Genomic DNA, 26,826 nt, shown 5'->3' with positions numbered 1-26,826 from the left:
GTTTATATTTCAATAAAAACCACGAAAATTCTTTCCGCAAGAAATTTCAGTGCGTTTTTGTTTCATTTTTTTTATCTCTCATTTCTTGCGAATACAGTGAGCATGCATTTGTTTTCAATTTAACAATGTTGGACAGAACAGACTGATATTATGACTTAAAATGAATTTTATGTCATTTATCTTCTTTAAGCAGTTTATTGCAGAACATTCCCAACTTTCTCCACGAATTATTGGAAAAAATATGAAAACATATTATTTTAGTTGCTTATAAGCCTTAAACTGATACCCAAATTCATTAACCTTTTAACTATTTTGATTTTCTTAACTGTCTTGCTTTAACCAGTTGCATAGATGTTATTTTATAGATTTAGTTTATTTTTCATTTATGTTTATTGTATCAATTGAAAAGAAATATGTGTGCTAGAATTTAATCGATTAACCCTTTCTAGGGCCGTGGGAAGTATGCTTCCCACCAAATTTATCAATCTTTGTATGAAATTATGTAGGTTGGCATAAGTTCTGACAAAATTTTTTTAGAAAGACAGAAACTTAGGTGCTTCAGTTCTTTATCTCACACAAAATGTCTTTATTTGTTACTTAATTATTAGTTAACCAAATTAATTAATCAATCAAATTAAATTTATCTAATAAGCTAAATGAATCCCTTTTCTTATTCTAATTTCAAGCCTAGAAATATTCTAACAGAATATGACTAGAAAAAAATGACCCTTTAAAGGGTTAAGTAATTGTAAATCAAAGAATTCAGCAAATATATTTGTAAAGTATATGGAAAAAAACTGATGTTATATTGAAATACTTTGGTTTTAAGTGGAAGATCAAGATGTACCTACATAGCAATGTCATTAACAGAAGATGAAAGTCCAAATTTACCAAAAACAATTTTATATCTACCCAAAATTTATTCGCAAATAGTTTCAATTTCTTTTTAGGTTTCCAGAACTATCCGATGTTAAACTTTGTATATTGGCTATTTTACGTTCAATTTTGTCTCTAATTTACCACGTCTTTCTACTTTCTTTTTCAGCTTATATTAAATTTTTTCTGGTCGAATTAATCAAGAGGATGCAAATTTTCCTAAATTAATTTTTCAGAAAATGGCTTGATTATAAATTGCTAATTCATCTAAGATGCGGAAGATTTTTATTTACTTAATTACGAAATATTCCTAAAATAAACCGAAGAAATTACTTTTAAAAATAATTGATAAAGAAATTTCGTATAATTCTTGCATTTACTTTTAAATGCTTATGCATTTCGAAATTTAATTGTAAAACGATCAGATTTTCAAAATATCAAAATTGGGGAGTTGAAGGAGGGGTGGGGGACAATAAATTCTAAAACGGGAGGCATCCTGACGATTTCGAAGTGCTTGATCTTTTTACCACTTATATTAAAGACAGCAGAAATGCAATTACTGAATTTCATAATATTTAAAGTAGAATAATCTAATATTTAAATATTATATAAAAGCAGAATTATTAACTAATGCAGAACGATTGCATTCGCTGCTTAGTAAAATCGGAAAGAATTTTTCTAAAGCTTTCTTTTTTTAAATTAATTCATAAAACTTTTATTAAAAATATTTTATGTAATTCATTTCATTGCAAGAGAAAAACGATGTTGTTGATATTTTATTCCAAATCGTGATTTCTAAATAATCTTTAAAAAAAATATAAAAATCTAAAATTGTTAATGACCCGGTTTATACGTATCTGTAAGTGCTTTTACATATTGATACTCATTCAGAATCACTGCTGATACGTTTTTCAGCAACAATGAAATTTCTTTTATCAGTTTATTCTCAATTAAATTGATTGAGGAACTCAAGATTGATTTTTATTGATGGAACCTCATTTAACTTAAGAATACATTGTCGTTTTCTAATAACTAATGATTCTGAAATGAAATTAAAAAGAGAAAAAATTGAAACTAGAACGCTTGCTGTTTTGTCTCAAAATGGCTTCAGATGTTAATTCCAGGTACAAGAGTGCGAGATGAGTTCTTATTAATAACAAGCGTTTCCTTCGATAAGGTAAACTATTTAGAGGTAGTGTAACATTTTCGGAATAGGTCAATTGTGTAATGGTTCTATCTTTATCGACTAGAAATTCGGCCCATGCCATACTAAAATCGGGGTGCATGTTCTAATCAAATAGCTATCAAGAACAAGGAGAAAAGATAACTACCTTTATTAGCGCTAACGAGTTTGGAATAAATTTTCCTTTTCGATTTGTTTGTGTTTAGACATTATCAATGGCTTTATCGAAAAGTACACTGGCGTTTGATGACCTGGTTCGTTTTCCGTATTTGACACATTATTTTCGAGCGCAAAATGAAACAATCGACTGCGTGTCTCGTTAAAAAATAATTAGCTGCTTATTTATTTTTAAAGAAGCAATTTGTTATTTTCCTATATCGGAACAGATAAAAGGGGGGACAAATTTCGAATATAATGAGTTTATAAACTACACGCACTTATAAAACTTGGTGATTACAGTATGTTTTGAGTAAACGGTCTAGATACCTGAAGATACCGTTTTTTATAATAGTTACATGGAAATTTTGATTTGGAAACTTTATCTGTGGACTAGCATCGGATAATGCAAGAAAATGGTAAAATATATACTCGTTTTGGTATCTATGCTTGATTTGATTTTGTTTTACAGAAATTAATTTAGTTTTCTTTTTTGAATATGTAGTCAAATATTAAAACATACTTGTTCTTTTTTCCAGTTCCACCTTAAGAAAAACTGTGAAAGAATTAAAATGTAAATCTTTAAAGCCAATTTATCTTAGGAAAAGTTTCGTTGTAGAAAATTATTGGACTTATAAAAACAGTAACTATTTTATTACTTTAAATCGCATTCTTCTAAATTCGTTTCGTCACTTTATAACTCAACTATTTTATCTGGCATGATTTTCATATAACGCATAGTAAAATTTGATATATTTGATATTCTGATAAAACTGTTTTCATTTCACACTGCTTAGCAAATATGGGCATTTCTGATATGGTGCGAATTTCCTATTTGCACCTTTTCGACTTTGCGTGTTACGGTTTCGATACTAAAACAAATTAAAATCTTTTGTATGAAGTTTGAATATAAATCATAGTGCAATGCGTGTTAATTATTCAAGTGGTCATTTAAAATTTCACGACAGGCTTATCTTAAATATTAATTTTGTCATGCAAGATTAAAATAGTTTTTGAAATTAAACTAAAAATTTACAAATAAGACGCAGCCAGTTTTTTTTTTTTTTTAATGAATGATAAATTTTATGAGCTTGGTTTTTTGATTTGGAAATTCAAAATTATCTATCAAAGTTCTTCTTTTTTTTATTAGTTATAAATTTACTGATTGACTGTTTAATTACAATATTTTGCATATACAGTATAGTAACTAATGAAATTTACGAAAATAAATATTCATATGACGAAGATGTTGACATTTTACTTATTAATGTCTTTAACTTCAAAAAATTTTGTTGTAATTAATATTTAAGGACATTATTTATAATAAATTTTAATTCATGAATAATCCATTAGTAGCTGATCACTTATATTTCATTAACCTGATTTATTGTAAATAAAACATTCAGATTCATTTTGTACTGAAAAATGGAAACCTATACAAATTAATAATTTTTGTTTTTCAGTTTTTATTTTTAAAATATAGAATTAATAATATAATCAAATAATATTGATTGCATACCTGAAAAAATTTAATTATACATACCCAGAAAATAGTTAATACTGTAATCAAATCATAGATATTTATTGAAGGGACATCGTTTATGCATCTTTTTAAAAGCATTGCAATTGAAGATGATACGCAACTCCATGCTATCATTCCGTAAAAAAGTCACTGTTACTCCTTTACTGTTGAAAACTGGTTGCTAATAGGCAGGTTATAATAATAAATCTTTATACAAATAAAATAATAAAAAAAAATTAAAAAAATTTGTACTGCTTGCTCTTCAAAAATTATTGGCGAGAAAAATGTCCATGATATTTGGAAATTTTTTACCTCTTCCATTAATTCGAAAATATCGATTAGAATCCCTATACGCGATTCTAATGATTATTGACGGCATTTCTTGCGAAATACCACCATTTCTATTAAAATGATCTTCACCCTATTGAGTTCTCATACCACAACCTAGTTATTGCGCGGAACTTCCCCAGGCCCTGGTGCGTGTCCAAGATACATTCCCTGATATCTCGGCGAGCCATCTTTGAGGATTGCTCATCGACATTCAGAACAGTCGAGGTACTTGGTACAGACGAAGAAAACAGCGGTCTTCGACCCGTTGCACACGAGAGACGGACAACGCCACTCGGATATTGTTATTTTGGTCATGCCTTGAGAATCCGTCTTTTTCCTTCTCTCATTTGGGTAATAACTGAAATACGAAGAGACGGACGATGCGCGTCTCTTTGTGGCAAGTTCTAGTTTATGAATTCTAAATTTAGATTAGGACAGTCCTGGAATAAAAGCAGTTGATTTAAAGAAATATGCGTATAAGATTTCCTATGGTTTTTGTTTTCCCTTAAAGAAAAACCAGAAATGTTTGTCGTGTATTTTGTTAAACTACATTTTCTATTTAAAATTTCCATATTTGAATTTTTTTCGTGAAATATTCTATATAAAAAATTATTTTTGTATATAAAACTGCATACTTAACTATATTGTCCTGTAAGTCCCGAAATATTTTTTTTTGAAATAACTCATCTTATATTTGAACAAAAGTTATTTAATTCTAAATGATAACTGACACAGTTTTGTCAAACTCTTGATCTTTTATATTATACATGTTAACTTTCGATGCTCTCAAACTAATCCAATTGTGTTTTTAAGGTAAATATTTTACTTTCCAAGAAAAAAATTAATTTCATTAATTGCTTTAAAATTGAAGTATATGCAGTGTTTCGAATTTTGTGGAAGTATGTTATTTAGGAAGCTTGAATATGTAATAAACATTTGATGTTCTTTTTATTTTATTCTGCTGATTTCACTTTATTCGGTATAACAAATGGATTTTACAGCATTAAATAAATCTAATTAGTTGATAATGAATATACTGCTACATAACCGATACCGAAAACCTGAAACACCTATCGAACCTAATTGATTACTGCAGTCCTCTTTCACCTATAATCATCTAGTTCTCCAACATTTGTTCAAAGCAAGATTCTCTAAATACTTTTAAAGTAAGCCATATATTAATCAAATGTTCTGTTTGCTTGATTTTAAAGTACTTAAAAACTTGATTGACTTGATTTTTAATGATACTGAATACAGATAGAACATGTTCTTAATTTAAAGTGTAGTAACATAGGCAATCAATAAAATTGAGCAATACAAGTGAAATCAGGAAATGAGTTTTTTTTTAATAATATTTAAGACACATTTTATAAGTAAAAATCAATGAATTTTAGAAAAGTAAAGTAAACATGATTTAAGCTAACCCAATATTTTACGAGTTACGCAAGATGTAGTTTAAATGAGATCCCAACATTTTGAATTGCATGTTGATATCTAGAAACGATGATGTCATTGTGCACTAAATCGAAAAAAAGACGTTTGATCCACGGCACTGACCAAGTATCTACACCAGATGAATCTTTGATGGAAGCGAACCTGGAATCGTATAAGTTAAAAACTGAAGAAGAAAAATTTATCTGAAAGCTGATTGATGGGAATTAATGAAGCAAGAAGGGAACTTGACCAAAATGCGATTAAAAAATAAGCTTTTAAACTTTCTTTAAAACTGATTTAACTGGAGTGAGGTTATGAAAAATAATCTGTAAGAAAATGGGCTCTTGGTGTCAGGATTAAATTACAAAGTGTTGCCGAAATACAAAAGGAAAAGCTTAGTGGACATATTTACGAAAAATTGATTGGTGTAATCGTTCAGATTTGAGAAAAGGAAATAAAAGAACGCAACCAGATGATCGTGGAAAAATATGTGAAGGATGTTCATTAAAAAGATACCATGCATCTGTAAAATAATGAATCCAATCCACATAAAATCGAGGATATATTTTAAGAATGGTTTGGCAGAAATAGAAACTCTGAAAAAAAATTATTCCTGATAGTGATGCTGGATTTAAAGCTCTGCATATTTCTTGAAAGATCTTTGTGCGTCTTGTAGAATACATAACAATTTAGACAGTACCATGTCTAATAAAGGAGCACAGGTTCTCTTAATAGAGAAATTGTATGGAATACAAGGAAACTCTCTCAGTTAATCCCTTCTGGCTTATCTGGAAGAATCCTGTTACGAACTCAGAAAAAAAAAAGAAATGCCTGTAATTAATTTTTAATTCTGCCAAGACAATGCCATTCTTACAAATAGTAGATGTTAACGTCTTGTCAAACAATAACTACGTGTACAGCTCTAAACCAAATTAGCAAAGTTGTAAATATTTCCACCTAAAAACGTGTCACAAGGCTGTTAATTAGAATTCTATGCGTTGCTGCAATCGCGGATTTTTGGATACAAAACAGTTGTATTTTCCTCTTATTTATACTGACAGAAATCACCTCTAACTGCTGAACTAGATTCTGAATTAACTTTTTACGACATTTTAATGTCTGCATTTTAAAACTTTTTATTTTTCTTGACATTACTTCGTGCGAACCAGGGTGACGTCAACGAGTCACCCATTTGGGCAATAACCTAGTTAATTCTTCTGGCGAGTGATTTTATTTTCTTTTTTTCTCCTTCTCATCAGCAAGCATAACTCATGCTTCACTAGACTTGAATCTGAAAGCGAAAAAGTGTCACTTTTGCTCCTCTTTTCCGTACTTAAAGTTCTCGGCCACAATCGTTTCACTGTCATTGTTCCACATTCACAAACAACCGAACCCTGAAGGTACCGAGAGTTATGGTATGGAGGAAAAGAAAGTGAAATGCTTCCTATATGTGATTACACTTTTCAATCTGCAGCGCTCCCTTTAGGATAAAAATAAAACTTTTACTAAAGCAGATGCGGAACTTTTAAAATTTATTCAGTTTGTCTGACAGTTGGTATTTAGAAATGGGGTTGTTCATTTTGCTGACTTTCTTTGCGATTGAAATCGGATGGTAAATAGAGAGTAGATGTGTGGTTCCTTGGTATCTTTGCCTTCGCTATAGAATTCAGTGTTTCTAAAGCATGCAAAAAGACCTTATTCAAAATGGAATACGCAGGTAAACTTTTCCAAAATTTGAATAATTTTGGTTCTATTCAAAGATAATGAAATTTTTTATATAATAGTCCGAATCTTTTTTTATTCAAAAGTTTCTGCACTTTCTTTCAGTTGTGAAGTTCTTAAACAAATGTGGTTTTTATCTGTCATGTATGCAAGATTTTAAAATAAAATATTAGATTGGAATAGATCCAAAAACAGTACCATAAAAAACAAAAAACACCTTTTGAAATAAGAAAAGTTAAGCTTCACATGGATTTAAATCTATTTAATTATTTGTTTCCTTGCAAAATGCAGTAAAATTATAGTATTTACGAATTTGTCATTATTCTGAATGAATAATTTTAATGATGAAAATATTGTCTTTTATGAGAAGTAAAACACACAAATATATTGCTTTTCTGATTCATTAAATGACTGTTAGTTTTAATTAAATATTTGAAACAATGCCTCTGTATGTTTTATTTTTGTTGTTGTTGTAACCGTAGAACTGTAAATTTTTAACATACGTTTCTATTGCAAAGCAATGAACAAATTTACTATATTTGAACTCTTATCGGAAGAAAGTCGTAACTTTTTGTCACAATTCATTTCTAAATTAACATTTCCTGAGTTATTGAACTCAAAAAATATAGAGGTTGATCAGACCTGTACTTGTATTCTTATATTGTTATGCATTGTCATATAGATTAATAAATTCCCACAAATATTCGCCAAATCCTAGAATTGGCAGAAAAAAAATTTGTCTTCGTGCCTGTTCTTCAAGGTTACTTAGTAAAAATTATTTTTCACATCCCAGTTCAGAACTGTCTTTCTCTATTTGGTGTCTTATATGTATACTTTTTATTTGGCCACAAAAAATATGAAAAAAAAATCTACATCCAGTGCAGTTCTTGTGTTATTTCAGAAATTAAATGTAAACAGCGCCCATTTTTGATTTATTAAAGCAATTGTATATTATCCATATTTTTTCCTTCTTTATGGAGAGCCTTTAAAACCCTTCAAACGTTTTAGTTGTTTTGCCAGAACTCTACATTAATTTTATACTTAATTTTTTTCTTTGGATTCTCTGAAATAATACTTACATTAGTCTATTTGCTTCATAATTATTTGAAGAGTAATCTGAAGAAAAGATATGAGAACAATCGCCAGAAGCTAATTAAAGTCAGTACCTTATAACTTTAAACGAGCAATTCTTGTATATAAAGTTATTTATTTCGTGTATCTCGGAAACGGCTCTAACGATCTGGATCAAATTTTATATTTAGATAAAGTTTTGCATTTTATGTTTATCTGTATAAGTGTCTTTCTTTAAAAACATTTTTTATAACTAACTGTTGGAGCCTTTTTCTATCTGTTCTCAAGCTGACATGTCGTATAGTGCCATCCCGGACCCGATTTCATCATGGTAAAACTGAATACAAGTTCAAAAATATAAGTGATGACAGATAAACTGTAAAATGAATACTGTAATAAAGCAGATTGTTCCAAATAACATGTTAAACTAAGTGCATTCATTACTTTTTTTTTTTATTTAGATGGCTAGTTTATATGTAGGTAAGATTAAAAAAATTCGCATGCAATCAGTATACGATTCGTATCTAAATATTTTCTCCGAAAAAATACAATTTTGCACTGAAAAGAAAAACTGCCGAACGAAGTTTGGTCTCCTAGCTATCGTACATAAATCATTTTCAATTTTTAAGTAAAGGAGATTTTTTTTCTATAATGGATTAACAGTCATTAAAATCTAGCTATTCTACTTTCATTTATTTGAAGAAAATTTAAAAATTTCTATTGTTTTTTTTATTGTTGATTTTTTTTGTATTCATTCAACTCTGCTCATTGATTTCGTTGAAAGCTAAAATTCTAAACAATGTTCTCTCGTTCGGATATGATACTTTAATTCATAAAAAAACTGCAATTGCATTTATAAGTGGTATTCTGATTCTAATACTGTATTTGGGATGAGGGAGAGGAAGAGCATAAATGAAAAACATGCAGACTTCTGTGAAATACAATTTCATAACCACAAACTAATGCTAGTTTGTAAGCAATAGCTTTTCAGAAACGGAACCTGTTTCTTGCTATTCGTACCTTTTTTTTTATTTCGTGGAAAATATAGGCTTCGCTACCAAGAAAACGGACCTTTTTTTTTTTTAATGTTCGATAATTTTTAATTTTTATTTCTAGTATACTAAAAATGATTGACCGGAGTTTAAGATTATTATGGTAGTTAGTAATTTGATTTTTATAAATTTCATTGGATAGCCCATTTTCTACTTAGTAATTTTTAGTACAGTAAAACCGTTTAAATTAAAATATTTGTATATTTTTGGGTTGATCATTTTAGTTTTGTTATAAGTTTACCTTAAATAGTTCTTGTACTTCAGATTTTTTTTTTGAAGTAGAACAAATTTCCGCCCCTTTCCTTAAAACATGAAAATTTTCTGATTTTTGCCATTAATATAGACTTCTTATTTTTCCTTAACTTTACGCCTGAAATAGAACATTGCAAATAATTTTGCATATATGCAATTTTAATATTCCTTAATGTTTTTGCTTTGTTTTTATTAATATATGTAATTAGTTATGTTTACCGGCTTTAACCAAAATAAAAAGAACGAAGAATAAGTTTTAATCACAATCCTTTAATTGTAAATTTATATCAAGATTTGGCTATGCAAAGTATTTTTAGTTTCTTATTAAATATTAATGATATATCCTTTGTCATTACATTATTTGCTATGAAAATTTGTATGGGTGTTTTAAAGCGACATACGAAATGAGAACTTAAGTCAGTGTTCTTCTACTTGTTTCTGAAATAATTCTTTTCAAATCCCTTGTTTCATTGCTACAGTCCGAAATAACTTTGTTCTTTTTCAGTGCCTGTTTGGACATGCAACAAAAATTACTAGAAATTCAAATTTTCGCATCGCTATTTAACACTTTCAACGCTACCGACGAGATATCTCGTCTTTCAGATACTTGCAATTACAGGTTTCTGTGGGCTAAAATTTGTCTCTTATGGAAATTTAGATAGGTTGAACTTTCTAATACATATATGAAGAATATCTTTACTTTAAACTGGCATAAAAGAAATTTTAGCCTACAGAAACCTGCAATTGGAAGTATCTGAAACACGAGATATCTCGTCGGTTGCGTTGAAAGTGTTAATATTCAGTTGGATAGTAATTTTTTAAGAATTTAAAATAATCCTTTCCTTTAATCAATAAATATTTTTACAAAAATAATTACTCATAATTATTGTAGAGTAGTTGAAGTAGGAATGATTCCCAAAATAATTAGTAGAAATTTTATATTATTATTGTCCATCATTTAGTTGGAATTCTGATAAACACATACGTATTTTTGTATTTCATTGTGAATACCAAAAGTATTATGCTAGGCTTTTTCTGTTTGTTCAAATTTAAAATACAAAATTTTTCCCAGTTTACTAAAAATTCGAATATTCTTGGAATTGTTTTGATATGCCTTAATGCTTTTGTAACTGCGGTTTCAGTAACTTCTAAATACAATACTAATACTTCTAATACAAAGTACATTCGTTTATTAGAAGCAGTTCATTTATTTTTAATATTCCTTTATTTCTTCTTTGCCATATACGAAGTACTCTATGTAGATGAAGTATTGTAATCGCCAAACTCAATATTTTAAGGTGTTTCCACCTTTCACACCTCACTGTGTCCAATATATATAATATATGACACTTTGTCTGTGAACGCAATAGCTCAAAAATGCTTTGAGCTAAATGTATCAATTTCGGTATATGGCCTTATGTTTAAATATGTACATTTCTGTCAAATTTTTAACAATTCATTCAAAAGGCTGTCTAGCTGGCTGTTCGAATGCAAATGAACTTTATGACTACTAAACGCAATTTATATAGATAAAATGTAGTACACGTTTAACATCTAAAACACAGATTTTTATCAAATTTTGGACTAAACAGTTGGCAATATGTCGGTCTGTATTTTGGCATGCATGCAAACTCAATAATTCATAAATGCAATGACTTAATAAAATTCGCTATGTTATCTTGTGACTACAACTGTTTTGTTTCAAATTTTGATATCAATCGACCGGTAAAAAGGCTTCCAACGTACATATCCACACAGTAGATTCTAAAAATGATATATTCACGCCAAAGATCTATAATTTCTAATATCGGTCACCAATGCCGTTCAAGGTGATATGCGGCCTAATCCAAGGTCTAAAATTTTATATGGAGGAAGGAAGGGATAAAATTTTTATTGGAAAATATGCGAGAAAGTTTCGGGAGACCACTGATAATTGAAACACTGCAACACGCTATTTCTAATATGCCAGTATAATGAATGTTTTGTAAAACCCCCCTATATCAGTTATTTTTGTGTTTTGAATTGCACAAAAAATGACGCAAAACAGGATGCAGCTTAGGCGCAAAGTCAATTGTGAACGAGTCATAAGTACGCATTTTGCTTGACATCCTTCCGTTGCATGTTCTAGACTGAAATAATTGAATCAACAGTTAAATTGAAGGCCAAGGTTTCGTGTATTTCAGAGGCCAGTTATACAATTTAAGATTCCTTTTGATCCAACTCCACCTACGTATTATTTCTGTTTTCTACAGATTCAAAAGCATCCAGATAAACGATCGGTGAGTTATCTTTACGAAAATAATTAGAACTGTATTTAAATGCTCAATATAATAAACAAGAAAGTACTATTTGAAGAGGTATGCTAATTTTGATTCATATATAATTTGTTAAAAGAGCTTATCACCCTTTATTTTAGTTTAGACTTTAATATAACGTTTGTCTGTCACACTCAACTGTTATGACTAAATATCATTGCAATTAATATTGCGTGAAAGAAAATTATCCTTTTATGTAAAAAAAATAATCCTAGATTCAAATTCTATTAGCGCTGAATTCGCAGAAAAATATTTATTTGAAGTGATTGTGCTTATGAAGTACTGGATGATTTTAAAAATGTAAAGACCAAAATTCCGAAATATGTTTGGATCAAACTCATGAATCGAATTTTGTTTATAAAGGGTGATTCAAAATGAAAAAATTAAAGATTCGTATTCTATTGGCACGTTATTCGTAGAAAAATTAAAGTTATGTTACTATTAGTTTAAATTAGTTTGTTTTTTAAGAGATTCTAGAACATTACTTATTAAAATGTGACTAACGACCACGAGTAACGTCGCGAGTCACAATTTAGCGAGTAGAATAATATAGGTGTCGAGAATACTTTTAAAGTACTCTTTTTCAAATTAATTAGCATTTCTAAGTTTAAATATTTCTAAATTTATATAAATAAAAACTAATTTGACTTGAATGATAGCTAAATGATAAATTGTTTTAAATTGGATTTATTATATTAATAATTATCACTCCCGCTCTTATTTATTTTTCATTTTTTTTTTTGAATTGTTATGAAAACTTTTTTGAAGGAAAAGGTCTCAAATTCTTCTGCCCAAAAAGAAATTATTAAAATAATTTAAAACTCATGTTCTAGAAAATACCTTTATGTAATTATTAGTCCTATAGATATTAGTCATATTACTATTAGATGACTATAGACAACTGCTTAAGAGCATCTTAACGATGGAGAGCTTTTCTATCAGGCATCGATACATTATTTGAAACATTTCTAGAAATAAAGGTATAAAAAATTAATTTTTCGTATTAAATATTAAATCCAATACATCTTAACTTCCAATGTAAATGTATTATTAGTAATATAAATGAAATATTGATGGGTAAATGTATGTGTGTATCCATTGCTTAAATGTTATTTTGTTAAAATATAAAAAGTCTGTTATTTATTTTTTTGTGATAAATTTACTTGTAACCTATACCTATAACCTATTTGTTTACCTATGCAAGTGAATACGTTAAATAGACGCATGCATTTTTCTTTACCTAGAAGCATTAAATGTCTTAGGATTAACCTTAGTAAAGTAAATATATTAGTTATTAAGCATATCAGTCATTTTTCTTCAAATTTCTGATATATATAAATTAAAATTCTTTTACTTCAGTGTAATTCCTATTCTTTTTATGTTTTAACATTCTGTATGTATTTCGCAGTAAACGTGTTTTTTTTATAATATTTAAAACTTTGATCTATTGCTGAATTTCAGTTCATAATGAATAGAATGATTTATGATCATTTACTAAGCTATAAACACAGAAATTTGTTTTCCAATAAAAATTTTCTATCATTTTTATATAGATAAAAGTTTTTTATGATGGCTGCTCTCATTTTTTGTCAGTCTGCCCCACCCTTTTCATCATATACTCATGAAATAATTAGTTTTTAATTATAGACGGCACATGAATCAAGATTATTCAATTTTTATTTCAACATATGATAAATAATATGCATACAAAATATTTAATATATTAATAATCAGTTTCTTGATTATTAATACATGGACGAATTTTGATGCATATAGTAACTTTTACGCAGAATTTGAAAATTTATGTAGGAGATAGATAATAAAATTTTAAAGGCATTGTAATCATATTTCTATTCTAAAAAAGTCTACATAAATTCTTACAAAAGCATTTTATTTTTAAAATTTATAAAAACTATTAAACCTGAAATGTCGCCTGGGTAACAGGCTCAATTATTCTTATGTTGCCATCAATTTTAACTTGCTTATTAAATTTAATATATGATGAATTAATAATTATTCAATGAATAATTTCATAATATTTATGTTCTGATATTTTAACATATTTTTTTCACATTTGCAAATTAGAAAAATGGAGCACGTTTGTATACATTGTGGAGTTGATAAAATATGCTCAAGAGATTCTAAATTATGAAAAAGTATCGTATCTGATTTCTAAAAGCGCTCATCTCATTGTTGCGACCAAAAATTATTTTACGCAGCCATACAAGGATTTGAAACAAAATCACTTTGACCGTACGTGGCAGTAACCTCAGAATTTTTGAAAAAGAAAAGCGTGTAAGCCGCGCCTGTTCTAAATCATGGTGCTTTTTAAAACCATCGCATTCAGTATGAAAGATCTGCTCACAAAACGTGAAGTCCATTGTGGGCTTGATAGCGTTTTGATCAGCAATTAGATACGGTTCACAGGTACGTAGCGTAACCTTCTGCCAGTTTTTCGTACTCAGACGATAGGAACAAAAAAAAAAAAAAAAAAGACGGGGGGGGGGCAAATATTTTTTTTTTCTTTCCGAAATTTATATGTTATAACTTGTTCTGTTTTCCTGATCACTGAAATGGAACAAAGAGGTCCTTGAAAAGAACACAAAATTGACAAAATGGGCATGTTTGAAAGAAAGCCTTTTTTTTTCCCCCCTTAGGTACTTTTAGTAAAGTTAAGTCGAATTTCATATCCATAAATGCTTGATTTAAAAGGAATCGAAATTTTTTATAGTGTTTAGCTGGAAAATAGATGAATTTTGTAACAAAGAAACAAATGGAAAGCGAAAGCATAAATTTTGTAGCTTGTGATGAGAGGTTAAAGATGCCATGTATATGTAACTCATGTAAGGGTGCAAAATGAATGACTTGAAAAAATGATCGTCTGCTGTTTCGAATTCCAATATATTTTTTTTTCCGCCTTTCTTCCTTATAAAACTACCTGTTACCTAAGTATCCCTTTTTCTATACTTTGAAAAGAATAAATCAAATAATATTTTTAAAATAAACTAGATATGTCATGTTCAACTAAAACTATCGACATTTTATATAAAAAGCTTTCGCAGCTAATAATCTTTCATCTGCCCTATTCTTCACTATTTAAACTTGTAATAAATTACTCTATTAACAATAAATAACGTTTTTGTTCCAGATAATATTACTCTTTTTTCTAAGATTGTAAAATTGTCTGTTTCGTTACCTTACTCTATGCGCTTTTTGTGATCTTGGAAGGATTTGCTGCATCTTTCCCATTCTTACTCCGTAGTACTTTCAGAGGATGCAGGCTTTTATAGGGCAAACAGAAAGGACGTCATTGCTATTAAAGGTAATAATCCTGCTTTTCAATAGAATATTTATTGTGAACGGCTCTCATATATGCCAGAGGAATAAACCATTGATATCTGAGTCAAGTGTATTGACGCTCTAATGGTATCAATTATGTATACAACTGCAATTATTTCCTGTGTTCTAAATGATCTTCGGCGTTTCTTTAGTTCTCAGACGCATCGTTTCGTGAGTTCCTTGAAAGAAATGGATTTCGTGCTCTTTTTGACGTATTGTTTTGATTCATCCTCTTGTGAACTAAAATCATTCCAGATCCACAGCTTCCTGAAGCTGCGTTTTTGACTCACAAAAGCACTTTTTTGTGTGGCCCACTTCCCTGGGAGCCATTGACAATGCCGTCGTGCTCTGCCATTGTATCGGGTCATTGTGGAAATGTATCGGAGGGTCACCGCCAATTGTATGGATTCGTGAGCATGGTCATCCGACTGTCTTCAACCACTCCTTCTTCCCTCTTTAACTATAATATGAGACTACATATAAATGTATATTGAGGATAACCACGCAATGGTTTTAAACGTATTGCCATTGAAAAATTGGACTAAACTGTTATGGTGGATATGTCTTGGCTATGTTTCAAGATAAAGGAACATGCGATGTATCTTTCGAATAATTGTTAGCTTCTTTATGATAAGTAATGAGAATGATTCTTTATTAATCTTTATATTCTAGAAGAAAAGTTGATTGTGAGAAACAATTTTTAAAAAGTGGTCAACAAAGGCGAAATAAAAAAAAACATTGTGAAATGGTAACGGAAACTTACAATGGAACAGATAAAAATGCGTCACATTGAGATTCCTATTGGAAGGGTGTATAAGTAGATTTCTATAGGAAGATTACTTATTGCATTGTTCTCACGACAAGACTTTGGGAAAAGTTGTATTCAGTTATTCATCGACCATGGTCCCTGGAACCCAAAACCACCCTCCGTTTAAAAGATTATGTATAATTGTGCTAAGGGTGGTTTATAAAGAGTGTGTGTATAACACTTTGCCCGTGAACAAGGTAACTGGAGTAATTTTGTTTGGATTTTAACTGGCTTGGAATATGTTGTTAGAAATGTCAAAAATCTCGGACGACTTCGTAAAGGGCCCATCTAGCTCAAAGGGGGTCGAAATTTTCATTTCGCTATTAATTTCTTCAGACTGAAGATAGAAAAATAAATCCATTTGTGCCAGACGAACAACTTTCGTATTTAAAGTTTTTCGATAATTGCAATGTCTTAGAAGTTAGGGACTGAAAAGTGATTTTCAAGCCCTTAATTTTGACTGTTTCTAACGTCAACAAATTAGGTTTGACGAATAGTATCTCAGATTGAAAAGGAATCTACCTTTTCCTTCCAGCTTGCCGAAAGGAGTTTAAATGAATTGCCGAACACCTGAACGACTTGTTAAAGACGGAAGAATATAAATGACTTGGGTGCCAATTTTGAAGATAAAATATTAATTATGCCAGTATTGGGATAAGATATTAATGCTTTTATTACACTTTTTTAAATTAGGATAGCTTGAGGGTGTGAGAAAATGGCATTCCTTGGACGCCATTTATGTTCAATAAACTACTGATAACGATGGGAACGAAAAAAGTACTATGTATCGAGTGTAGTATCTATATTTTGTATTCCATATCTATACTTTTTTTTTCTAGTGCTTTGTACAGCATTTAATATAAGTCTTCTGTAGAGAAAGCATTTTTTATCGATCGATTAGATACAATTGCAGTTATTATTGGTACAACCAGATGCCGTTTATGTGAAAGAATTCACTTTTAAAGTCCACATTTTCATTCATTTTTAAAATTCTGAGTTATAAAAAACGATTAACGAAATTCAACAATAAAAAGATACAAAATTTAAACGACATAAAAAAATGCAGGGAGAAGGGTATTTTATTGAGTTTCACAGTTTGAAAATGTTTCTCTAAATGATATTAAATAGAAAAAGAATGCAAAGATATCCGGTACATGAATGTCAAAAATATAAATATCTTTTCCACCTCATAATAAATTGTCTGTAAAATTCATTAGAAAGCTTTAATTCTGTCTCAGATTTCAGATATATAACTAATAAGATAGCCCCAAAATTGTTATCAAAAAGCAACATGTTTTTAATGAGAATATCTTAATTTAAGCAACTTTGAAAATATTTTAATTATCTCATCTAGATAGTGAATAAGTAATTTCACATTGTTATTGAGTGTATTTATTTTTCTGAGACAAATTACAGAAATTCAAATTACATAAACAAAAAAAAACAAAAAATTGTAAAATTTGAAACAAGCAAAGCGTTTCATTAATATTGAATTACACCAACTATACAACAGCAACAATAAAATAAATTCCTGAGCAAACTCAAAGAACTAAGGCTATCAGTGAATGATAATTAACTGTAAAACTATTACTAATTTGAACAAGTATTATTATCAATAATACATCACGTCGATAAACAACTATATATGGACGGTGATGACTTAATAAATGTTTCAGCGCTTCTTAGGCTATAAGAAAAAAGCTCTATGAAATTGAATTTTATAAATAAGAATATAAATAGATCATTCATGCTTAAAACTGATTTATATTCAAATATATTATTTTTAACTAGGTTGGAATCGTATTTAAAATTAGATTGGATTATACAGTTTCACAATCTTATTTTTCAAATTAAAAAATTATCGTCTGCTAATGAATCTTTTTACTGCAATCTAAAATTATGGCATTCATTAAGATAAGAAATAATTCCACTTTTTGACGAACATTCTCTCATTATCCTACTTTTGAAACTTAAGGAAATACTTCCAATATCCCGATGTTTAAAGAAAAATTTCTTAGCTAATTTCTAATTTATTTCCTTTCTCAACTTCTTAATTCTGAAGCTATCTTCCTGTTTATGCCACTGCTGTGCGTGTCTCTTTATTTTTAAGCTTTGCAGGAGATTTGACCTGACTTAAATAGATGTCAACATATTCTTGCCAATTTCATTCATTTCGGAATTTCTCTCCCGCTTTCGCTCAGTGGGAGAAAAAAAAAAGTTAAATTTAGTTATTTAAATATAAACATTTCTAACTGCTCTTGTATTTCCTTGTATTCGTCATTTTGTTTACTTTTCTTAAAGGCTTTAAACTATCAGACGATTTAAGCATATTTTACTACTTAGTATTCATTAACATTGCATCTAATATTTGTTATGAAAGCAATAATTTTAGCTATAAGATGTATTCTTTATTTATTGTAATTTGTGTATTCATATATAATAAATCTTTTTTATCCTTTCACAAATTATAATTTTTATAAGTTTCATTCCCTCATCCTAATGGACTGGTCTCTTCGAAATTCCAAATTAATCATTAATTTCTTATCTATAGTGTAATTAATAGCTGGTATTCCACGTTTCGAAATCATAAAATGTCCTGCCGTTGAATTGACATTTTCTTTTTTTACTTCTCTTTCACTTTCATCCGTAATATGTACGATTTCCGTGAACATAATTCTCGAAATAGTCATGGACTGGAATTATCTAATTTTAAAAGTAAAAAGTCTCGAATAAAAAACACTTACTCAAACTCCTTTTAATGACTGCAATTTTTGGAATGATTAAGTACTTTCAAAATGTTTTAACGTCAATTCATTAAATGTATATACATACATTTTTTGCTAACCATCTGTGATTGTCTGGAATGTTGATTTCATCTTATATTGTTGTGTTTAAATTGTATTCTTGTTTCCTACATTAAAATATTTTTAAAAAATAATTTGTATTAAATTTCAAAAAAATTGATCAGATTTTTTATTAATTTTGACATAATTTAGATTTTTATCTCAAATTTGTCTTCCTATATCTATTCCTTTCGATATAATTATTTATATGTTGCCGAACTGTTAATGATAAATTCCATTTGTAATTTGCAAATATTTTAAATTATCCGAATTGATTCTTTTTGCTTGCAGAATAAAAATAAATTCAATGAAGAAATCCTGAATATTTTTGATGCACAAAATTAAAACATTTTCTTTAGGTTTACGCAGCAAACAATTCACATCAATAAAGGACAAAATCCAGTATTTAAGAAACCGAGAAATTTTTAGTTAATGCATTGTTAATTATTAATGCATTATACGAAAATATTTATACATTATTGATAGCTTAATTAGAAGTGATGAGCCTATTCGGTGAATAATATGATTTCATATTCTCATGAAATTTACTTTACATGTGCAGAATTTATTTTTGGTAAATAAAGAATCAAAAAAAAAATACTAATATTGAATTGCTTGAAATTTTTGAAAAAATATTCCTTTTATCAGTCTTTTGTGTATGATTATAGTTTAAAATTAACATTAATCGAAGTACAACAGTTGCTGTAGAAAATATCTTAAAATTTAGTTATGATATTTATCAGCATAATAACAAGTAAAATTGGATGTTTTCCAAGAGAATTTCAAGTTCACATTTTTTTCCTTAATTTTTTTTAAATTTTGAGATTATAACTTTGTGCACCAAAAAACATATGTATATGTAATGATATTTTAAACTCTAATTTCAATTCTAATTAATTTCCAAAGCTTTATCTTAGTTTAGCCCATAGTAATTTCATTCTCTTATTTCTTGATCCGATTCCAATTTCTCTAATTAATTAATTAATTCAAGAGAAGCTTTGTAAAAATGCTTACATTTGCACTTTCACACGCTCCGAGTGACGGGATAGAAAAATGTCCAGTAAACACATTCTTTTTAAAAGATCCCTGTGTTTTCTTTATTTGTGAATGACATGCGTCATAAATCCCTATCAGAATCTTAATAATATATTAGCACTATGAAAAAATATTTTCCCTATCAATATTTCAAGTTACATAAGACGAGGGATAATTTATTTCGCGTTTTTTCCTGACTTATGCTCTTGTCTCGCCCTGTGCGGACGTGTTTTGTCCGCACCTTCTTGTAAATATGTCATGCCTTCTCGGGTTGGATTAAAACGAATTTAAAAATGCAAAAAGTGTCTTGACTGTCTTCGAATCTGCCATCTGCTTTAAAAAAATACTTACATATATACCAGAATTTTATACTTATTTGTAAAAAAAAAAATGTTTGTTAAAATTTGGAACTACAGTTAAAGTTTAGTTTATCATTAGTACCTAGTTCATGGATTTTCTTTGTTAAAAAAACAATTTTAAATTTAATAATTAAAAGTTAATTTATAATAGTCTATTTATTCTGAAATATGAAATCAGTTTTTCGAGATAATGAGGTGTACGATATTATAATTGAACTGCAAAAAAAAGTATAAAATGCATAACTAGTTACCGTGTTTGTAACTTCAAGTATAAACTTAAAGTATAACATGAAACAACTTTGTGTTTTTCTGTTTAAAAAAAGTATATATTCAATTTTTATTTTAAATGGAACAAAATATTTTTTTTCATTGCAATTTGATAGAATATTTTTTTAAGAAAATGAATGAAAAGAGTTTAAAAGTGAAAATATTTTTGGAGCCCCCGAAGGCACATAAAACCCCATTAACATTTTAATTACAGCTTTATGAAATTATATATCACACTTAAGGAATTTGAAATAAATTTGTATAAAATAGTGTCACTGGAAATCATTTTGAAGATAATCTTTTCAAAATTGGGAACATTTTTAAAGCGCGCGGTATATTTTTTCTATGGCGGTCTTTCAAGAATGAGGGCAGCTTCTAAAACTTATCGATGTTCTTAATAAAAATCACCCCGAACATGCATTCTAAATTTTGTAATCCCAAACTACCGATTATTAAGCTATGTTTCTTACATATAAATATAATCTGCATACATTAAAATTTATGAATACAATAAAATGTATTTTAACTTATGTTTGGTAATGTTGTATTTTAAATTAAAATTTGAGTTTTCACTTGAATAATATTTAATTAACTGTTGATATATGCATAATACTTGTTACATTGTTCTCTTGCCTTTCATTTCCATTTGATTAGTAAATATAATTAATAAATCGGTTCCGAATAAACAAATATGAATGTTGCTTTTCTCATTTTGAAAGCTGCTTTCATGGAATCGGCTAATCATATTTATTAATAAGAATAAAATGGATCGAAATTGTATTTGAAATACTGTCTCACTCCTTTTATCCAATTTGTTTTCATTCTGTTTTGTTTCCTTTGTTTATTTATCTTTTCCACCGAGATCGTTCACAACAGCTGAACGAAATTTCATTTGAACACATAATTCAATGCATTTTCTTTCCCAGCTGCCCCAGTTTTCGGTAAATGGAAATGGGCGAATTGAAATTCATATTAATTATTTGCCTTCGAAGTTATTTCCAACTGGTAACTTCATTAAACGAAATCAACAAATAAATGTCTTTTAAAAAAATCCAAATCAATTTACAAACATCTTGCTCTAATTATGCTTTTAGAAAGGCCATTGATTGTTTTGAAATCAAACCAGTTTTTATCATACAAACTATGATAATATACTACATATTAATTTTAAAAATTGGCATGTATGCATGTAAAATGTTTAAGAAAGTGTTTTTTAAGTGTTTGCGAGATTTGCTCAAGAAATGTTTATTTAATTAATATTTATATTAATATTTAATTAATGGGAGTTTTTTAAGATGTCGAAATTTTAATACCATACTGTTTATACTTAATTTTTAAACGGAATTATGTAGCTATTTAAATATATTTAAGACATTTACAACATTTTAATTTTTAAGCATGTATTTAAAGTCCTGTTCCAATATCTTACTTTAGTGACCTTTATCGCACATTTTATAGTGGGCATTTTAAAGCATTTACACTTCTCTATGGCGTTATTTTGAATTTGATTTTTAATTACATCATGCAAAAGTGGGATTCTTGCTTTTACATTTTGATTTGTGCATCTTAGCCAAATGTGGTTCTTGGTCTGTTAAATCACAATCAAGCCTTAATATTGCATTAATGAAATTCCTAACTTTTTCTTAATGGTTGAAAATTTAATTATTGTATAGTGTTATGAATCTTTTTTTTACAATAATAAATGCTAAATAATGTTAATAAAAGGTTACAAGGTAAGATAAGGCAATTTTTCCTTGAAATAAAATAAAAAATATGGTGCTAGCGGACATAAATGATAAAAAAAAAAAAAAAAAATTCTGTCGCTGCTTTTAAATAATCAAAAGTTAACTGACTCCTATTATACGTTCAGATATTGTAATGAAATTATTGCTTCGTTTATAAATGCTGGTAGTATTAAACTTTTAAAGCGAACGCAAATATTTTCTAAGATTTGCGACGGATTTTCCTTATTAATAAATTTTTGTGAACTTCAATACTTTCTATTGGAATAATTTCAAGATCACCATTAGAAAAAGCAAAAATAAATAATAATGAGTAATAGTGTCATTTTGCTGGCTGAGGGGGGCGAATGCACTGACATAAAAAAAATCAAACCAGATTGAGTAATCTTTTTTTCTTATATAAGAACTACATATTATTGAAAAATTCTCTATACCTAGTTCCATTTCTAAATATTTCTGGACCATACATGATGAGTTAAATCTTTAAAAATGATAAGTTAAATCTTTCATGAATCATACATGATGAATTAAATCTTTTAAATCATCCTTCAAAAAAAATCCGCAAAAATGTGCTTGATGTATCGGAGATAATTTTAATAAAGGCCCTCAGTTTTTGCTTACCAAAAGATCTAATGCCATCTATTGACATCATTTTGAACTAAATTAGAAAAAAGTTACCTTCCTAATAATGTTTTGAGTGCGTTATCTATATCATTATCCATTTTTTTTTTAATGAATCTTTAAAGTCTTTCAGGTTTTTCGCATGTATACAAACTTTATTAGAATTTCTAAAAGCATTTAAAATTAATATTACCGGATTGTTTATGCTGCTTTTTACAAGAATAAGTGTTTAAAAAATGCGTTATTTAACAAAATTAAAAAGAGCTAATTTCCTACTTATAAAATTGCCTAGGCATTCCTGATTCCATTTTGAAAAATATAAGTGATAATAAAGGGGAATGAAAAATAGTTAAAGTGCCTACTGTAAATGCAAGTGTCCAAGTCTGCCAATTTATCTCGTATACTGTTAATCATCCTTCACATTATTATATAAAAAGTATACTTCATTTACATTTCCATTTGTAATTTTTGATTTAATGATTGGATTTCTATATTCACGCTTTTAATAATTTTAGAAACTGTTTGAAATTTAATATATTCTCTGATTTTATATAATATGCAATACTTGGATTGAAGAACAATGGTTGAGTTTTTTACGCTTTTTATTTTTTAGAATTTCATAAACATGGTGTAATTTTTCTTTCGTCGCAATTTCTTTGTCCAAACCATGGCAGAAACAGAACGGCAAACTGAGTAGTTAAGCAGAAACGATGAAAGACACAGCGTGTGAAAAAACTTCGATTTTATATAGTTTTAGAATTAATGTGCAAACTTCAGCGTTTTCATTCCGTGGGAAAATTAAATAGTCCGCGCAACTCCGAAGTTGTAGTGAGAAAGAAGTTCGAGCGATTAGGAAATTATTTTTAATGCATCACTAATTTGAAATTATTACATATTTAATATATATATATATATATATATATATATATATATATATATATATATATATATATATATATATATATATATATATATATATATATATATATATATATATATATAATATATATTTTCAGTAAAGAAGAGTTGTGAATTTTTTCATGCATTTATTAAAATTTTTTTGTTAATTTAAAAAAATTTCCCCCCTTCTTAATGTGTTCATATTGATTTTCGAATTTCAAATCGATGTTCCAATTGGAGTACCCTTTTCTGAAATTTATCTTTTGATTTATCTGATATTTTTTCTAAAATACTGTAATTTAAATAATCTTTTTATACATCAAAATGTATTTATCTTACAAAATTATTTTCCTTATTGTTATGTTGTTGTAGGGTAAATCAGCGATTTTAAATTCTAATTTTTTTCAAAAATGATTTTTATTTTATGAAAACAACTGTACACATAATTGTTTAATATTTTTGTGAGACATGTATGTACAATGATATTTAAGAAAAAAAAAACTATGCAACATGTTTTTTAGACATTTTCTTAACAAACCAATATTAAAACAATGCAACAATTAAAACCATTGAATAATGTAAACATATCGTAAAAAATATTTTGTATATCTTTTGTGATTAAATGCAAGCTAATGTATCTTTAATATTATTGTATGCTAGTTTTTTCAATTACCATGAAACTCTATTGTCCCAGTCTTTTAAATATTATCCATGAAATAATTTGAAGTAATCCACAAAAAAACAATATTTAAAATTGTTTAGGATTTAATTTTGATATTATTGTTGTTATTGATTCCTTTCAGTAAAAGTCAGCACGAAGATAATTTTGAAACTTGGAAGATAATTAATTTTATTTAGCCATTACATTAATGTCATTAATCAGTTCTATATTGACTACACTTTTTTTCTATAATTGATATTCATATTTTCACAACATTTAATATCTATTTGGGACTTGCAAGTGATGGTATTTTCAGTATCCAAAAATTTTTATAGAAGATTATTCATAAAGAGAAAATTACAAAACACTAAAAAAAAATTATTTTGCATGAGTGGCATTTTTTTTACCATTTTTTAAAATTATTTTTGCATTTTGCATTGATATAATTGCATTATATTCTCGGAGATTGATCATGTAAAAGTATTATATATATTTATGTAATAAATATAATACGTTTATATTAATAGCGTCGTACTCAATATATTCACATACACTTAAAAATTATAAGCTGTGTTGTAAGATTATAAACATCAGAGTATGCACAAAAATATTATAAAAATATGATGAATATGTGTTGTAATTTTAAAACCTTCCGTCTTCGACAAGTTAATTTTGATTGTATTATAAATTTCCTTTCATTAATAATTAATGACTGCATATTGCCTAATAATTCAATTGTTATGGATCTTGCTTATCTAGAACTTTTTTATTAATATAATTTATAGAAATAAATAATCATGCGTAAAATGCTCATAAAAGGATTAAATAAATTTGGAGATTTCCAATATGAAGATTTTCTTTAAAACAAATCTTTACTAAACACATATGCAAACTTTGCGACCATCGCTATTGAGGATCTCAATGACTTTATCAATGCTTAGTTCAATAATGTCATTAGATATTTAAAACTCCATAATGCATTCAAACTCACGATGTCTTTTTTTTTTCTTTACAGAATGGAAGAAGTGTATGTCATCCGACTACGTGGTGTACCTTCCACATCTACATCTGAAACTTCTGCATCCTCCGTTGACACCAACGACCTCATCCGTGGCTCCGTCCTAGGTCTGGGCGTTTTGCATGTTATATTTGGCCTGCTGGTGGTGGTCTTTGGCGTTCTACGGACATCTGTTGAGGATGAACCTGCTGCCACAGTTTTTGGCACAATCTTTGGACCCTTTTTCGTGGCCACAGGTGTATCTGCCTTCTTATCGTGGAGGCGACCTTTCAGGAAGCTTAAAATGAAAGTATTTTTCTTCATGGCAGCACTGTCTTTACTAAGTTCGACTGCCTTTCTTGGTATATGCCTCCTGGGGATTGTTTATTACCACAGTGTGCCAAGAGTTTTCGGTGACACGCCACACATTACAGCTAATGCCATCGTCGCCACAATGGGCGAGATGATTGTTGCCTTGCTATCGGTTCTAACAGCTGGTGGTGCCGTGTGGAAATTCTGGCAATGTGGTGCCTTCAGCCCGGCCACTGTCCACCAAAAGTCTGGTAGACAGAAGGTGATTGTAAAAACAGACATTGTAGGTGGACAGTCTATGGAAGGTGTTCTTGATGACGACATGATACGACACGTTAGTCCACATTGTGTCATATCTCTGCGAGCTAACGATGGCCAGAGAGAAGTTATCAAAAAAGTGCAAGATTACTTGCACTCACAAGACGAGCTTAGTTTCACGTTTTCTGACCCCAGCAGTTTACATGATGAGCAGGACTTGGGTGTTGATTCACAAAACTGGAGGAATGAAGTCATGGCAGTGACTTCAAGTCAAGAAGCGGAGTTTGATGACCAAAATGTCGTTGAAAAAATTGACGAAAATATAAAACAAACTGAATCTGTGAAACAGACTTAGTTATGGACTTTGTAGAAAACTCATTTCTACTCTAACCTGTGGATTACGTTTTAAGTGTGAATTGTCTGTGGAAATGTCAGAAAAGACCATAAAGTCAATATATTTTTCAGGCCATATTACTGATACTGTACTGTTCGTGTGTTGTGATAACCTTGCGTTTTTAGTCAAATAAAGAATTTTTAAATACTGTATTAGCTTGTTTTAATTTAAATGCTCAAAGGCTTACATCGGAAGTTGAATCATTTCATTCATTTCATCATCGTAATAAATTTAATATCAATTAATAAAATATTTTGTCTTGTTCATTAGTTCTATTTTCATTATGTTTTGGAGCCAGACTATCTAATCCAAGCACTCCAAAATATATCCTTTGTTGAGGATATATTTTGAATATATATATCTGATCTTTTGGATAT

The 26,826-nt window shown here is 28.6% G+C and overlaps 1 protein-coding gene across 5 annotated transcripts in view; it reads left to right on the top strand.

The window, feature by feature from the left end:
- Nucleotides 1-26,601, top strand: part of LOC129968958 (uncharacterized) — a 53,438-nt gene extending 26,837 nt beyond the window's left edge. The window contains exons 1-2 of one of the 5 annotated variants that reach the window (XM_056083330.1): nucleotides 7,104-7,218; nucleotides 25,504-26,601. In XM_056083330.1, the coding sequence (XP_055939305.1) occupies nucleotides 7,184-7,218; nucleotides 25,504-26,410 (942 nt within the window). In that variant the 5' untranslated portion in view covers nucleotides 7,104-7,183 and the 3' untranslated portion in view covers nucleotides 26,411-26,601. Of the gene's footprint in view, nucleotides 1-7,103; nucleotides 7,219-11,728; nucleotides 11,956-15,145; nucleotides 15,236-25,503 lie in introns of those variants that run through there. The other 4 variants (XM_056083333.1, XM_056083334.1, XM_056083335.1 and 1 more) reach the window with 4 other exon arrangements.
- Nucleotides 26,602-26,826: the final 225 nt, after the last annotated feature.

Source organism: Argiope bruennichi, chromosome 5, assembly GCF_947563725.1.
Source record: "Argiope bruennichi chromosome 5, qqArgBrue1.1, whole genome shotgun sequence".
NCBI lineage: Eukaryota > Metazoa > Arthropoda > Arachnida > Araneae > Araneidae > Argiope > Argiope bruennichi.
Note: the sequence above shows the minus strand (reverse complement) of the source record. Positions and strands in the feature narration are given on the sequence as shown.